Genomic DNA, 17298 nt, shown 5'->3' on the forward strand with positions numbered 1-17298 from the left:
AAAATATAAGTTAGTAAGATTCATTTTGTTTACAAATTTTTATAGTTGTTTTAATAAAACTAGTCAGTAAGCTATAATAAATTACAGATTGTTGTTTCTTTAGTCTTTAAACATTTAATAAAGTTGTTTATTTTAAAAAGTACAAAACCTTCAAAAAATACCTTTGGTGTTTAAAACAATAAGTATAAAGATAACAGTTTTAAATACCAAAGTATTTATTTGAAATAGAGAAACATTTAAAAATGTTTTTATTTGAGCGTCGTTTTTATTTAATTATTTTTTTAAACTATCTTAATGCTTATTTTGGCAGTACTGATTCTTTTTTATTAACAAAAAATAAAAAAAGCTTATCGTAATTCAAAAAAAACATTTTCATTTAAATGAGTGTTTGCTTTAGTTTAAAGTAAAATTAAAGTTGTTTTAAAGAATTCAACATAATTAATTGGTAAGCCCTACTTGGCGAAACATTGTGTTATAAGAAAATTAGAATAAACAATATATCGTTAGGATATCTTTGCATATTTTCTAAGTAGGTGCGTAAATATTTTCCAGAAGTTCAAAATTTCCTTACATATAACTGGCTAAATATTATTCTATTAGTTTGTGTAAGGTAGAGTATAAAATAAAATATAAAGACATATTAATTGAATAAGATGACAACCAAATTTTAGTTTATATGAAAACAGCAGTTATTTTAAAAAACTCGAACTATTGATTAACTTAAATGTGTTAATGTACAAGACTATAACCTCTCAAAAATAAAATTAAATACATTTCTTTATTCATATCAAAAATGTAAAAAAAGCTACATTTCCAAACTTCAATTAAATTTAGTAACATTTTTTTTAAACGTTTAAGCAAATTTGTGAAAGTTTTCATGCTTTACATACTTTTGTATCGTGTGTTTTATGTAGGGTAAATTTAAATTTTCGTTTCTTGAATTAAATAATTTAAAACTATGATACCAAGAGACTAAAATTATATTAAAACAAAAAACAAAGTAGTTTTTTTCATTAAAGTAATCAGTATAGTACTATGGGAAACAAATAAATTTATTTAAAAAATACCGTTTAGTTTGGTCGAGTAGTGAAAATTTTTCAGCTTTTTAACTACATTAAATATAAAATCATTATTAACCTACATTTTTTGGTTTTTAAATTTATTTGGTTTTTGAACTCAACATAACTGATATATATAAACAAGTAGATATTTAAATAGGTAAACATTTTTAGGAACTGATACCTTAACTTTGCTTTGATAAACATATAGGTAAAACTTTGCTTAATTGGGTTTGTACAATGAGCTATGTATCCAGGCAACTTGAGTACCTTATCATGACGTTTACTATTGTTTGGCAATTACTACTTTGTAATTCCGTTATAATAAGTTTGAAGTACTTGAAATTAAATTTGACCGCCTTTATAAATTTATATCAAAATTTATTTGGTCGCGAAAACGTGTTTCAATTTTGCAATAGTATTAGAAAAGCTGTAACATTTGACTTGCATATATGTTTTATTTTGATAATTAAACAATTTTTATATAATTGAATTTTTATTTGTTTTTATTTTGTAGATGTTTGATACAGAAGGAATTTTGTTTAAAAATAGATTACTATGTATAAATATTTTTAACAAACAGCTTGTTATGTGTTATTTCTAAGCAAGTGTTTTCAACTAAAAGCACGTAAAATATATTATCTTAAAAGTAAACTAAAAACAAATTAGTTGATATACTGCCAACAAAACCAACTAAAAAGAAAGATAAAAGTCAGTGCTTAAGCTTAAATGATTTTTTTTCCAGCTGTTCGTTGTTTTTTGATAGTAGACTATAAATAACAAAATAAAAGTTACACAGTAAAGTTAAGAAAAAAATGTTTTATTAGCAGGGAAGATATAAAATTAAAATTATCATTGTAGCATACATACAAATAAAATGGCACCGTGTATTCAACTGCACAGATTTATACAGCTACAAGACAAAGAACGAAGTCATGTGTTCACCTTCCTCATTGAGAATCCTCACGAAATTTCAACTTTTGACGTTAGATCGAGGGAATTCAATTTTGCCGGCCACAGGTGGTACGTTTACACGGGAAAGCCAAACAATGAATACTTTAGGTTTGTTTTGATATTTTTTTATATATCTAATCAAAAGATTAGATATAGTTCGGAAAGTTCTCATCAGAGGAATACAAAGCTAACATAAAATAAGATTTTCAAAACTTATAAAAAAAGACGAATCTTTAGTAGTTTAAAATAACTTATCTTATAGTATCTTTGTGTTCTACTAATGGGAATTGCTCGAAATACATCTAGTTTATTGTATTATGTGTCCTGATTTTTTAATTATATTTCGAGTAAGCAATTTTTCAACTTATTAAATTTGTCTAAATATTTTATTACGACATTTAAAAATAAAACATACTAAATGAAACTTAATTTTAGTCAGTTTTAATAAAACTCGAATATATTGAGACATTTTTGTATACATGCTGATATACGTTTTCAAAATGTTTCGATGGCTGATAAAACAGAATAGTGAGTTGATATTTTATAAAAACTACACGTACTGAAAAAACACACACTTTTTACCGTCTACCAAAGATAGTAAACTCTTAAATCATAAAAACGAAAAACTATTTGTCATGCGTAATAACGTACCGCTTCACTTTCCAGCTTCTACCTGAGGATAGTCAACCTGGGCAAGGACGTGCGAGTGCACACGGTTTACTCCTTCAACGTGATCAACCTCATCAATGCCGACAACAACTACATCTACTACAGCCCGCCCCAGGGCCGCATCTTCAGCCGCAACGATGACGCGTTGTCGTGGGGATGGAAGGAGTTCATCCGTAGAGAGGTAAACTCAAAACATCCACAGCTCGATTAATTATTTAAAAAATAATGTGTTCATTTCTTTCAAGACTCTACTGAAACCGAACGGGGGATTCTTGTTTGATGGAAACAAGGCGTTGGTCGAGCTTGAATGCAAGAACTTCAAGACAGTCATCGAGGAAACGGTGCAGTTACCTCAGCTGTCCCCGTCACACCCCTTCCCCATGGTCCACACTTCTCCTTTCAGCGTCGGCGGTTTCGCTTGGCAGGTGAGAATTTTCTGAAAGCTTTTGGGTGAAATTTAGACAAAAGTTGCCGTTAACTAGGTCTTCTATGGATTTAGCAGTTCAGCATGTTTTACTTTAACTTTATGTTTTCGTATTCTTTCACAATAGATTAACGAAATTCAAAGTTTAAATCTGCTAGGTTGGGAGAAATTTTTGTTCATATGACCTCTGATTAAGAGCACTCAAGTTGATGCCAATATTTTAACTATGATTTATTTAAGACAAAATTTAAATTTTTTTACGCATTTATAACTTTTTAAAGACAAAATTATTAGAGTTTTACCATTTTATACTATTGTAAGCTGACGATAATATTAGTTATGGTTATAATATAGTTGTTATTGCTTTAACTCGTATTTTTTTAAACAACAACAAGCTGTCCCACTCTTTTATATATAAAGGCAGACTACCGACTAACCTTTAACTATCATTATATTGTGACAAGGTTACTTAATAGTAATGTTATTCATTGTTTAATATTTAAAAAAAATTAAGAACTAACATATTTTTACATATACGGCACGGCGTATTTTTACCTGGGAAACAAATTGTACGAAACAAACAAAGTTGACAGTTTATAAAATAACTGTTTAAAAGTTCGCTTTTAATTTTATTTTGAGTTATTAGTAGCTCTTAGCAAATAATTATTTTGTTGCAGTTTTCTTTAGTTTTCTTTTTTATATAATTTTCAAGCAACATTTTTAACTATGGTGGATTACGACGACTTTTTTGTAACAAACCTAGCCTGAAAAAAACACTTAATCTAATAAGTTTGGTCAGCTACTTGAAAAAGGCTGCCGATCCATGACATGTAACTTTTAACTACAACAGTGATATATATCAAATCTTGAGTTTAGATAAATACCAACCTTTGAAAATTTTAGGTTGACTAAATTATATTGACAGATCCGAGTGTTTCCTGATGGGCCAGACGAAGAAAACCAAGGAAATGTCGCCTTGTTTCTTCACGCTACGACGGCTAATCACCTCGTCAGAGTTAAAGCCCGATTTTTGATTGAAGGACAGGTAAATCTTGTTTTTGTTAGCTGACATCCATTAGCTTTTTACTGTAACTTAGATCTTTAATAATCGGATTGCGTAAGTAAAGGTTTAAATTACTTATAGAATAATTTTTTATATTAAATAAAGTTATGTTTTTTAGGATAAAATATATCAATCTAAGACAATTAAAGTATTTATATTAAAATATAACATTAAATCTTATACAGCCGTCTCCAGTTGTCTACGAGCACACTTTTCCTCCGAACTGCATCAGCGAAATGCCGAGCGGAGTGGCTTTTCCTAACGACAGCGAGTTCATGTCTTCGCTGACGGACAACAAGTTGAGGGTGGGAGTGGAGTTCATGTCCGTCACTGAAGTAAGATGCCTGTTTTAATATATATATATTTATTTATTCATATTTGGCTTATATTCATACAAGCCAACCAGCTTCCGTTTGTTTAGTAACGGTTCAAAGTTGTATAAATTAAAAATTGAAAAAATCTAACCTTTCAGTGTTTTGGTTAATAGCTTCTAATTTTTAACTAGAACCAGTTAGGTTTGGGAAGTTTGTTTTTGTTTTGGCAAAAGTTAAATTAATTGCAAGACTCTTGAAGCAACATAACTTTAGCACTGTTGATATTTTCAGCCGAAAACTAAAAAATCACGCAAAAATAAGATAATTTTGAATTAACTCTACATTAATTTATAGGTAAACGAAGTGCACATAACGCTTAGTGAGCCAACGAACCTACCGACGGTTTGCGTCACTCCTTTCGAAGATCTCACAGGGTGTGCCTGGGTAATAAAAACCTTGCAAGCTAGTAAGCTGAAGTTGAAACTCGACCAAAACGAAAAGACAGTGACAGGGCTGATGGAGTTTTATCACAGGTATACTTAAGCCACCTTTCATTGAGTAAGATAATACTAAAAGAAAATGTTTCTTCAAGAAAATGTTTAAAAGCGACAAAATAATTTTTCAAACAAAATTTAATTTATATACAGTTTATAAACGCTAGTTTTTATATTTGTATACGCTTTTAAAGAAATGTAAAAATATTTTCAGTTGTTTTTTGATCTAAAATAACTTGAACCAAGTTACAAACATATGCTAATCTAAAAATAGCATAAATAATTTTTGATTCTACTAAAACAAAAACCGATGTTTTAGTTTTACTTTATTTTGTTTTGATGGAATAAAAGACTTAATTAAATCAATGATTCATTATCTAAAACAAAATTAAGCTATTTTAAAATTAATCTTTTAAAGATTTCATTAATGGTGTGCTTTCTCTTTTATAAAAAAACATAGAAATATACTCGATCTTAAATTCTTGATAAAAACAACTTTTACCTATAAAAATTTTGTAAAATAAACATTAATCGATTTCACTTGTTAAGAAATAGTCATACTGTAGTTTTTTTAATTTTGAACAAAACTTATGTAGAGTATTTCTAACTATAAATGGGCTTTAGTATAAACCGAACATTGAATTTTGAAGTCAAAAACAAATAGAAATATACTAAACTTTATAACAACTCAAGGTAGATAAAAGCTTAAATGTACAACTATTTTGTCGACATCAATTTTTTTATTAAAAAGTCAACTTAAAATTTAAAACAAGTCAATAAACAGACAAGTTGCTTGGAATGCTACTTTGGTTTCTCCCGCCTGCGATGACTGCAGCATGAATATCGAGCTGAACAAAAAAGGCGTCCTAATTGGCTATTTCGGTGACCATTGGAGCGATGCTGACGTCATAAAGAGCGAAATAAACATCGCGGAAATGATAAACGACGACAACTTGTACCGAACTGACGTTGATGACGGTTACGAGAGGTAAATATAAACAATTTTGTCCGATAGTGTATGTTAAGTGTTAAAATATTTATAACGGTTATATCCTATTAGATAGGCTTTATTTTTACTTTTAATAGCAAAATGTTACATTTGGTTTATTTATATGTAATCCTTTAACCTCACCAACTTCTAAAAGTACTTAGCATAGTCAAAAATTGTACTTGAGGTTAAAAACTAAAATAAAAAGTTCCTTTTTTCTTTTAAAAGTTACATTTGGTTCATTTATATATAAACCTTTAACTTCACCAACTTCTAGGTGTACTTAAGCATAGTCAGAAATTGTACTTGAGGTTAAAAACAAACTTATCAAACATATTTTTTTAACGAATTTGTTTTTACGCATAAATTAGATTGGAAATATTTAAAAAATTAGTATTCAACTGTTATGCGCACTTTTGGTACTTTAATTAACAAAACTTACATAAATGTTTAAAGTTTCATTTATTTTATAAAACTAATGAAATTCCCAGGTATTCATATATATCTGTTCACGTAGAAATATTGTCAAATCACCTGCTTTACAAGACTCCGGCACCATCACCTACTGGGGACAGGGAGAGGAAATTACTCTACAACGCAAGGTTGTTTAAAAAGTTTTAGTTTAAAAATGTTTGGTTATTTTCATTCTAAGACAATCTGTTACAGCATTGCAATTATCCAGAGTTTGTTTTACTTTTGTTCGTAATTAGTTTGTAATAATCTAAACCTTATTATTTAAGGTACATGAATTTAAAACATCTCTTTACTTGTTTGTATATAATACAAATTCTAGTATGTTAGCACTAGTTTATTTGTTGTTATGAATTTTACCTAATACCTCTGATTGAATTATTATGTATGAAAACAACTAAAGAAAACACAACTAACTTTTGAAAATAAAACTAAAGTTTAAAAGAACAAGTTTTAACTTAATATAAAAATAACTAGGGATGATAATAATTTAAATTCTCATAATTGCTTCAACCGCACTTATTTTATTTTTTTTAGCCAGGATTTATTTCGGCCATCATCAACAAAGTTGAGATGTTTTATGCCATCGATAATAAATAGTGAACCGCACGACCAACAACAACAGCATCTGAGACAACCTACGACCAGTTTCGTCTTAGGAACCGTGAAGCTTATTATCGATGGCATAAAACATCTCAACTTTATTGATGATGGCCGAAATAAACACTGGCTAAAACTGATTAAACGAGCGTAGAGACTAAAATCTCACATTAAGCTGACAATGTCTTAGACGTTGGGCTGTGAACAATTTGGCGGCGTCAATTTTTCAGACTTTACCCACAAACGGTCGCTTTAGTGCATATGCACTTAAGCCTGCTCGGTTAGTATCACAACAGCGGTTTCACACGACTATGCCTGCCTGATGAGTCCTAAAAAGGACAAAACCGGTCGTAGGTTGTCTCGGATGCTGTTGTTGTTGGTCGTGCGATGAATTTCAATGTTTATTATTTTATTTCTAAAATAAAATGAGTTGTTAAAAAGTTATTCAATGTAAATTTGTCACAGAAAAGAAAAAGGACAAATTCAAACTAAGTATCAGGAGCTTCTGCGGCAGAGGGCAAGTTTGGAGCACAAGTGTCAGCATCTGGAGAGAGAAAGGTCGGAGTTGATGCACAGGACTGAGGGCAGGACCGCAACTGCCGAAACAATAACTCCTGATTACACGAAACTCTTGTTCGACATGATGGCAGAACTGTCTCGTCGCGCTGGATTTCAAAACAGTCAGTATTTAGAATTTTTTCATGAAAAAACATCAGTTTATTGCAGTAGCATGATTAAAACAATTATTTTGTATGTAACTAAAGGGAGTATTAACTAAAAGTGAAATATATTTCTATTATAAAAAGTATATAAACTACCTTTATTATGTTCTCTTACAGATTTTTTTTTGATTAATTTTATTATATAAAGCATCCATCATTTTAAATAATTCAAATGATTGAAAGTTGTTAAATATAGACATTAAGTTTATAAAAACATTTTTTTGTTTACACTAAAGAACTAATGTTTACGAACTGCAATAAAACTGAGCATTTAAAAGTAAACTGTGCAAACTTAGTAAAACTAAATAATAATAATAAATTCAAAACAGTGGTACAAAACGAAGAAAATTTTTCAAAGCAATATCAACCACCAAATAAAAAACCAGAAAAAGAATTGCAAAATGCTTATGCAGTCTATAGAGCTAATTTCGAAATGTAAATGTTTTTTTTTTCAAAAAATTATGGTCAAAATTTTAACAAAATTTCTTTCAGGTTAGTAAAAGACTCTAGCTTTGATGAAGATAATGTAAAAATTCTAGAAGAAAAAGTAGAGTCTTTAAGTATAAGTTTAAAAAATTACTTGCAATCGAAAACAGGACTACGAATAACCAAAACTGTTATAGGAGGTAAAAAGAAAACAGACATTTTTTGGTATAAAAAATTTAAATGTTAAGACTTTTCCATCATTATATTTTGATTTTTCCACAGACAAAAATAGGTTTAACTTAATTTGTTCTAAAACAAAGTCTAATTACTAGTTAGTTGTAGAACCTATTAATTTGTTATAAAAAAAAAAATATATATAAACAGGTTCAATAGGAACGGGCACTTGTACTTGTAACAGAATCGATGCAGATATTTACATCAGCTCACCGGACATTCCGTACAATGGTCACTCTACGTGGCTTCCTTCTTTCATAGTTGCCATCATGACTACGTTGAAATCCGGGTGTGAAGACGGAGTGTTGAAAGATTTAAGCGAGTTTTATTGCAAGTGAGAAACGCATTAGAGAAAGTATTAGTTCAAATATCTTGATATCGGTTTATCATTAACAAATTATTATGGTAAGTTAACAAATAACATGGCACTTCAGGTTAAGAATTAGATGTTTGAGTTAAGTATGAATATATTGAAAAATGTTAATATTTACTGTTTTTATGTTAGAACTGACTATTTTCATTTATTTAAAGATTAATGTTATCTAAACTTGCATTCTTAGTTTAATGCTATTTAATACTACTTTGATTTTGTTTTTGATTGATGATATCAAGTTTTATTTTATTAGTTAATATACTATTAAAATGTTATTTATCTTTAAAAAATTAACGTTACTCAATGTCTCAAGTTGTATAACAGGGATAATCATACTTAAGTGTTATTTATAACTTAATATAAAACAATTTTAAACTTATTTCTAAAAGTATTTGCAAAAAACATTAAGTTACAAATAGAGCATTTGAAAAGTTGACAAAAAATGTTTAAAAAACATAAACTTTTGTTAAGCATAAGTTTCACAACTTTGCTTTCAAACCGTGATAAAAGAATAATAGCAGAAAAAACTAAGAAATACTGTTTTTAGTCCATAGCTGAAATAAACGGTACGAGTTTTTACAAAATTACAACGTTTGTAACTGTAAAAAGTGCTTTGTAATGAATGTATTTTCATACGCAAAATTACGTCATTTGTTTTATACAGTTGTTTTTAGCAATATACTTAAAGAAACTCAAAATATTCAATGTTTGTTACGAGTTATAATTGAGTTACACCATAAAAGTTGACTTAAAAATGCTCATTTTTACCATTTAGAAATCGGAATAGTTATAAAACCCGCCAAAGAATTTAAAAACCTTGCTTTGGAAACCAAAAAGTACTTTGAAAAAAAAAAAAAACTTTTCATGCAATTCCTATACGGTTGCTTAATAACTAAATTGTCTATATTTAAAGAGTTTTAGTAAATAAGCAATTGTTATTGAAATTTTATTAGTATTCAACAGGCTTATTTTTTAAAAGAGTATTAGATATAAATTAACAATAAACGTTTATTAAGTGATAAACAAAAAAATGTTTGCAAACACGTGTTAGAGTACACAAATATTTAATTTATTTTCAATTCGCTTGATTTTTAAAAAAAAGTCAATACCTACTGAAAGTTAAACACAGTTTTTAAAAATAAACAAACGAAACAGCGATTACTCGATACAAATGATGCTGGAGGGCACGATAGAAATCGACTTGTACCTCTCCTACGACTGGACGCACCGGTCGGAAAGTAGGGGCGACCAAAGTCCGACGGGGTTCGGGTACGAAGTGATGTACGAAGAATTGTTGCGTCAGAGGACTTCCGACAACTTGTGCTGGTTCGCTTCGGACGCCGCCGAACTGCAAGTCAAGTTCGTCAACGAGCAGAGTGAGGAGGTTTTGTTTTTTTGTTTTATAAAGTGCAAAGCTTCGATTTTATTTTATATAAACATTAAAAAAAATTTACTTTACAACCCAACAAAAAATTGCGCAAAAAAAATTGCACATGTTGATAAAAAAAAAACTAAATAATCTCTGGCTTTGAAAGTCTGTAGTATAAAGGATTTTGTCTTAAAGTATCATTTTATTTGTTTTGACATGTTTGTATTTATGAAGTAATAACCAAAAGTTTATTTGGAAAAAAAAATGCCAATTTTTGTTTTATTAACTTTTTTTTATGTAATAAATTTCACATAAATGTTAAACATAACTTCATACTTGCAAAAATTCATATTGATAAATACTAAAACTATGACTTGAAACATCAGTAAAATTTAAAACCAAATTACATTAAAAAAAGGCTTTTTTACAAAAAAAAAATTGTAGAATTTCCAGTAAAAAATTTACAAAATTTTGCAAAAAGTCATTGTAAACTTTTGATTGTTACGTCACTCATTTTTTTAGTTTTATTCTTCTTAGGTTTTGTTTTGTCGGGGTAGTAAGAGACATCTTTTTAGTATATTAATTTTTAAATAAAGAAATAGATCGACATATAATTTTGGTAAGATATTCTTAAAATTTCTAGTAGTTTAAGTAGATAACTTTGTCCGTGGACGTGTTAGCAAAATACGTAGTTTTTTTGCATTTTTATACATAAATGTTTTATCGCATAAAAGTTGTAAAGCAAAAAACAATAAAAGTTTCAGGTCTTACCTACTTTAATCAAGTCCATTGACCATACAAACTTATAAGCTTCGAGTGTTGAAAGTTAAAACACTCGTGTCAACAACAAGCTTTACTTTTATTATACTCAACACACAATTTACTCCCCGTACGCGGAGTGTATGATCCTCCAAAGCTCCCTGATCGGATCGTCAATGCCGACGTCGTTCTCTCCCGTCCCGTTTCCCTGCTGGCCCCATATAAGCGCGCCCGTTATCGTGTGGCAGTTGTAATTCTCAACACCTTCCACATCGCCCTCCTCGTAAACAACTTCATTTTCAAAACCCACCCCGTCGTCGTTCCTCCCCACCTGCACAGTCGAGTTCTTCCCCAAGTTCGTGGTCACGAACAGCCGGGCGTCGCTGTAGAACCCCTCGGTCGACCCGCTGTGCCCGAACACCTTCGTTATCCTCGCCCTCAAACCTCTGGTGCACATCCACTCATATTCCTGCTCCCACCCCATGCTGTACCCCGCGGTGTTGCTCTTCGTGGCGTTGCCCTCACCATCTTGCGTGGTCATCAGCATCTTCCGGAAGTTTTGGCGGGAAAGCGGCCCGGCGAAGTCGTGGTTCAGGTCGCGGTGGTACATGGTGGCGTAGACGTCGAGGAACTTTTGCAGGTCGCCCGACGTCGAAGTCACGCCTTCCGAGGGCTGCTTGTAGCCGAAGTCGACTTTCTCGGCGTTGAAGGCCTCGAAGTTCCTGGTTTGTTTTTTCGCGAGAACGGGCACGGAAAAGGTTTTGTCGACTTTTACTTTCGGGTCGTACTCTTTGTTTAGCAGTTCGGAAAACTGCTGGGCCTTTTCGAGTTGCCATTTCTCGCTGACGTTACCACTTTTCAGAGGTTCGAAAAACCCGTACGGGACTTTGAAATGATTTGCGTCATAATTTGTGTTCAGAAGGCCGATGTTTAAAATTTCTTTTGTGGCCAAGTCCGTGAAGCTCTCGTTTTTTATGTGGCTCAAAATCAGGCCTGCCAGGTTGAAACCGTTGTTGGAATATTCAAACTTTCCGGGTACTACTTGCAACTTCTTGTAGTCGAGCATGGACATGAGCTTCTCCTTCTCAGATTTGCTGAACAGGTTTTGAAGGTGCCAGCTCTCCTCCTGGTACACGAGCCTCGCCTCATCGTAGTAATGCTCCCACCCGGACAAGCACGACGGCAGCAAGCGGTAGGGCCATCTGTTTCTATCAGTCCACACTCTTACACGGTTCTCAGGTTCACTGCCGTCCTCTTTTTCACCCTCGTCTTCCTTATCCGGTGGTGGCAAAATTTCCACTTCATTGAAAGAATTGTCCTTCAGCTCTTTGACGTACCTCCACGTGTCTTGCTGCAGCAAACCGTTTTGGCACTCCTCCTCAACCCTTCCAATCACGTGACTCGTGAACGGCTTGCTTATGCTGGCGATGTTGCCCTTGAAGTCCTTGTCGGCGCTCACGGGGTTCTCGGCGCTGTGGTAGCCGAACCCCTCGTGCAGCACCCGCTTGCCCTTGTTGGCGAAGCAAAGGGAAAGTCCCGGACCCGCGAACTTGTTCCTCAGATGCTGGGCGAAGAGCTTGCACGAGTCGATGCAGTTCCTTCTCTCGTGCTTTATGATTTTTTGAAGGACTTCGTCGTTTGCTTGCATTTTGGGGCGGGCGATTTTGGAGGTTTAACTTGTGCTACATAAGAATAAATAATGTTGTTTAGTAAAAATAAGTGAAAGTTTTCAACTGTGGTATTGGTTGTCAGGCGCGTTAAATTACGTGTTTACTCATTTTTTAATGAAAAAAAGTATTTTACAAAATTAACAGATTTTCATTGTCAAAGGAAATATAGCTGCTAACTTTTTTTGTCAAAATAAGTGATCAAAATAATTTTAACTTAACTTTCACACAGTTTTGACATTAATTAAATAACGTTCTTTTATTACTAGTTAAAAGTATTTAAGTCTTTTTTAATAAGCATTGAACTGAATGTTTATAAATTTATGTTTCTAAACTCTTATTGAAATTAGTTTCAAAACAAGTTCTCTTCAGAAAAGGTCTCATTCTACCCAATACCTTATCATCTGGTGATCAAAGTGGTACGATCGAACCTCTGTGTTATCTTGAGCTTTTCTCACGACAGATTAAAGGCTAGGATTTGGTTAAATATTAAACACAACCGTAATGGTTAAAATACTTTTACAAAATATAAGTTTCGCTTTGCAATACTTAAAGTTTTGAAACTGAAATTGACTAGTAATACTTTTAAAATTATTAAAAAAAAACTTTGCTAACTAACAAAAATAACTTAACTAGTATTTGTTTAACGGAAAATTAATGTTGAAAAAAGTAACTGCATTATGATAAAATAGTTGTACTAACTGATATCCTTAATATTTTTAAGTGAACAAAATAAGATTAACAAGTACTTTCCGACAAATTCATTAGCCAACAAAATAAAGTAAAATTCAATCTAATGATTTTTGCAAAATAAATACTACTATATTTAAGTTATGACCTTTAATTTTACCTTAACTGAAATAAGTTAGTCTTTTTTTAAATATTCTGTCAAAAAACTATTAAAAAGTTGAATTACTTTAAACAAACTCAAGATTCTTTATATTACAACTACATCAATTTGTAGATGTAAAGAAATATTTTGTTTCTAAAATGGTCAAAATAAGTAAAAAAGTGTTAATGTATAAAGTTACAATTTTTTAATAATTATAACTACTTTTTATCAAAAAAAAAAGCTATTCTATTGCCTCTGCTCGAGTTGCTCCCGCTCGAGTTATTCCTGCTCGAGTTATTCCTGCTCGAGCTCAACTTCTTACTACCTGTCTTATTGTTCTCGCATTGCAGTGAATTCTATACAAAGATCGTGATTTTTAACTTACATGGTGCTGAAAGTTCATACAGCTCCATCATTAAGCCATTCAACAAATGTCTGTATTGAAAAATTTCTACATATTTAACATGCAGGTTGAGCTTGCAGCTCCAATTTTACAAAAATTTCAAATATAAAATATAAAGATTAAAAAATAAAATAGTAGCAGAAAAGTATAGAACGGTCATTTCTACATTTTGCTGTATTTTTTGTACAAGTTCTTGATTATATATCTTTCTTGTTTTTTAAATTAAATATTAAATTTATATATTAAACATATAAACTTAACCGTTTGTTAACAAAAGGTTCTAGCGTAACTAGTTCGCTGGAATATATAATAATAACAAGTTATACAGTAATAAAAGAAGGATACTGTAAGCGTAATAAAAGAAGGATACTGTTTAATTTGTTATTATTATGGTAAATTTTTTTATTAATATCTATAAATTTAATTGAAATAGTTTCAATTTAGAAAAAACTATTAACTAATAAAGCAAATTTTTAGGTCTAATCGTTTACTGATTTCAAAATTAACTAAATTTTTAAAGGTTATTGCTTGGTTTTATTTGTTAAAATTAAACTATTAAGTTTTACAATGTATTTAAGCTGTAGAAAAACTGAAATAATTTAGAAATAAAAACAAACTGTGCATTACAGTTACAAGTATAAAGCAATGAAAATACATAAAGAAAGAAAAAATGTTATTACTCGTAACTGCATCCTAATTATTACATATTTCACTATTAAAAACAACAAATGTAGCATTTATTAGAAAATCAACATGAGTAAAAATTAATTCATAGTTCAATTAAAAACAACAGGTGAAGGATGTCATAAAAATACTGAAGCAGTGGCGCAACTCGTGCGACTGGAAGCAGGCCAAGTGGAAGCCACCAAGCTACCTCATATCCCTGCTTGTCATCCGTTGCCATGACAGCATGATGACGCACAGCTCTTCGCCAAGGAGCAACTTCAGAAGATCGCTGCTGAAGAACTTCGTCAAGCTGGTGCTCGCGACGTCGAACAGCAACAAGTGACATTTTATTTTTATTAGAAATAAACTTTTAATGTTATGTAAGTAAAGAAAAGCGTCTACTTTTTTTTAAGGTTTTTCACTAATAAATTTTTATAATTTTTGGTTGCTTGTAAATTAGAAATTTGAATATTAAAACATATCATTAACTTAGGTTGTACTTTTTATTTCAATTAATTGAAGGTGCTTGAGACCAAATAATGTTTTCAATAAGCCGCCTTTATCCCCACACAAAAACTTTACTTTCAAATGTTACTAATTTGATACTTTTTATAACAAAGTTTTACGTCTAACTTATATAAGCATAAAAGTTTATTGTGTGTTAAGGTTGAAAGTGTTGTAACTAATCGACGTTTTCAGTCGTACAAAACTTTTGTTTCATTCAGTATCAGTTTAAAGTTTTTCTATAACAATCATTTATTTTTGATAACTCAATAAAAAAATTACTTTATATAGATGAAAGTTAACTGTATGTCTGTAAAGTTATCATATTATTTATTGAACAAACGTTTTAACTCCCAGCGGCTCGTCGTCGGTGGTCAAGCTTTCCTGGTCCCGATTCTACGACACGGACGACTTCAACATCGAGTACAGCGGCAACACCGGCCACGACTGCCCGCCCATCGTGCAGGACCCGGCCAACCCGGCCAACAACGTCGCCGAGCGGCCCGTCAGCTGGATACCGTTCAGGAAGAACCTGGAAAAGTGGGCGCAGAACCTGCAGCTGGTGAAGGAGCGACCCCAGATGAGCTCGGCGTCGATAGACATAAACCGAGTGAGGATCAAGTGAAGGTTTTGATGAAAGATGCTGGAAGAACTTTTGAAACAGGGTTGAAAGGATGGGGATTTACATTTGTTTCTTTCATTCGTTGATTGTTTTTAACAGAGGCTTATCTACGTTTTAGTTAAAAGTTAAAAAAATGTTATAAATGCTTAACACTTTTAAAAATTTTTAGTTAACAGTTTAGTAAAAAATTATTGAAAAAGTTCAGTTTAAAACATAAAAACTTAAATCTTTTATTAAAAATTACTCATTATACTACTTTCTTTTAATAGCAAGTATTTGATAGAAATTATGAACCTCATATTTTGATAAATATTTTATTCTAATTATTTCCTTAAACAAAACTTTTCTATATCCGAAGTAAACAATTTAAACTTAGTTGCTTCGATTTTGATAACGCTTAATATTCAAAAATGTAATGCTAAAAATTTTTCAATTGATTTTTATCAGCTATAGTAGTATATACTTGAAAAATAGATTATCTTAAACAATTTATAGTCTTTATATTACAAACCTTAGTAGTTTAGTAAACTGTTATTGCTACAAAAGATTGTTACAAGTCTATATATGACTATATACTGAATGAAAATTAGCTAGTCTGAATGTCAATCAAAATTAAGTACTTTTATTATTAAAAAATAAAATACCATTTATAAAAGTTATTGAAGTAAACAAAAACAACTACTTAAACTTATACTTGTCTTCGTACTTAAATTGTGTTTTTATTTCAATACTTTTTAAAAAGTTTTATTGTCAGCAAATATTAGGTAGTTTCACCATCATACAATATGCATAGTACACCGAAAAATTTATCAAGTTTAAATTTTTGAAATACGAGTTACTCTGTATACGGTGTAGCGTTTACGGCTTTTACTAAAGCTCTTTAAGTTTTCAACCGCATCCTTATTTTTACTTCTACAACAATGCTTTGTACATAATTTTTAAGCTCAATGTATGTAGTATCCAAACTATATATATTTTTTTAATATTGGGAAAAAATAGTGATGTAGCCCATAGTAAAGTGATAAACTATGGCCTTTTTTAGCAAATTTGACGATAAAATATCATTTATTACTTAAGTATCATTTATTAAACAACAAAAAAGCGCTTAAAATGTTTGATTATTAGCGGTTATCAAGTCGCATACCACTTGGATACAGTTTAACGTCATTGTCAAGTACAACAAATATTTTATTAATCTTATAAAATAACGTTCTACATATTATTTCGGCTCAAGTTTTTATAAAACTAACTATTTATAAATAAGTCGTTGATTCACTGATCTTTGTATATCAATAAATATTAAAAATAGGAATTACAGTAAAACTAATTAGTATGCATTATGCCGATGCACAGTGTTTTTTTACAAATAAGTTTACTTTTTAGAAGTAAAATAATTTAAGTAAACTACAATTACTTTTTCAAAGTTGTAGCATTTTTTATTCATTAATGAACTGAAAATTTAAAGTATAACTTTTACAGATTTTTATAAAAATATTTAAATTTCACCAAACTAGCTTCTTTATTTTAAAACAACTTTTTTCACATCATCTTTTAATTTAGTGTATCTTGTTTCATAGTTAATATTTCTTTTTACATTAGTTAGTATAGGTGGTGCTGCGGACCAGAGAACATTGGTAAATTTTGTCCATTTTTCAGTAAATACAACAAGTCTTTCAAAAAGTAGTT

General features: G+C 30.7%; 1 protein-coding gene across 1 annotated transcript; it reads left to right on the forward strand.

The window, feature by feature from the left end:
* Positions 1-1909: 1909 nt before the first annotated feature.
* LOC145840355 (uncharacterized) lies at positions 1910-15897 on the forward strand. Its single transcript, XM_082947593.1, has 15 exons — positions 1910-2120; positions 2679-2862; positions 2927-3106; positions 4031-4150; positions 4354-4503; positions 4837-5015; positions 5761-5964; positions 6456-6566; positions 7501-7715; positions 8087-8192; positions 8250-8383; positions 8568-8751; positions 9946-10174; positions 14614-14825; positions 15348-15897. Exons 1-15 carry the CDS (start codon positions 1936-1938, stop codon positions 15613-15615), a joined length of 2661 nt encoding a protein of 886 aa, XP_082803719.1. The 5' UTR covers positions 1910-1935; the 3' UTR covers positions 15616-15897.
* The last annotated feature ends 1401 nt before the right edge of the window (positions 15898-17298 follow it).

Source organism: Thalia democratica, chromosome 7 (genome assembly GCF_965202585.1).
Source record: "Thalia democratica chromosome 7, ktThaDemo2.hap1.1, whole genome shotgun sequence".
NCBI lineage: Eukaryota > Metazoa > Chordata > Thaliacea > Salpida > Salpidae > Thalia > Thalia democratica.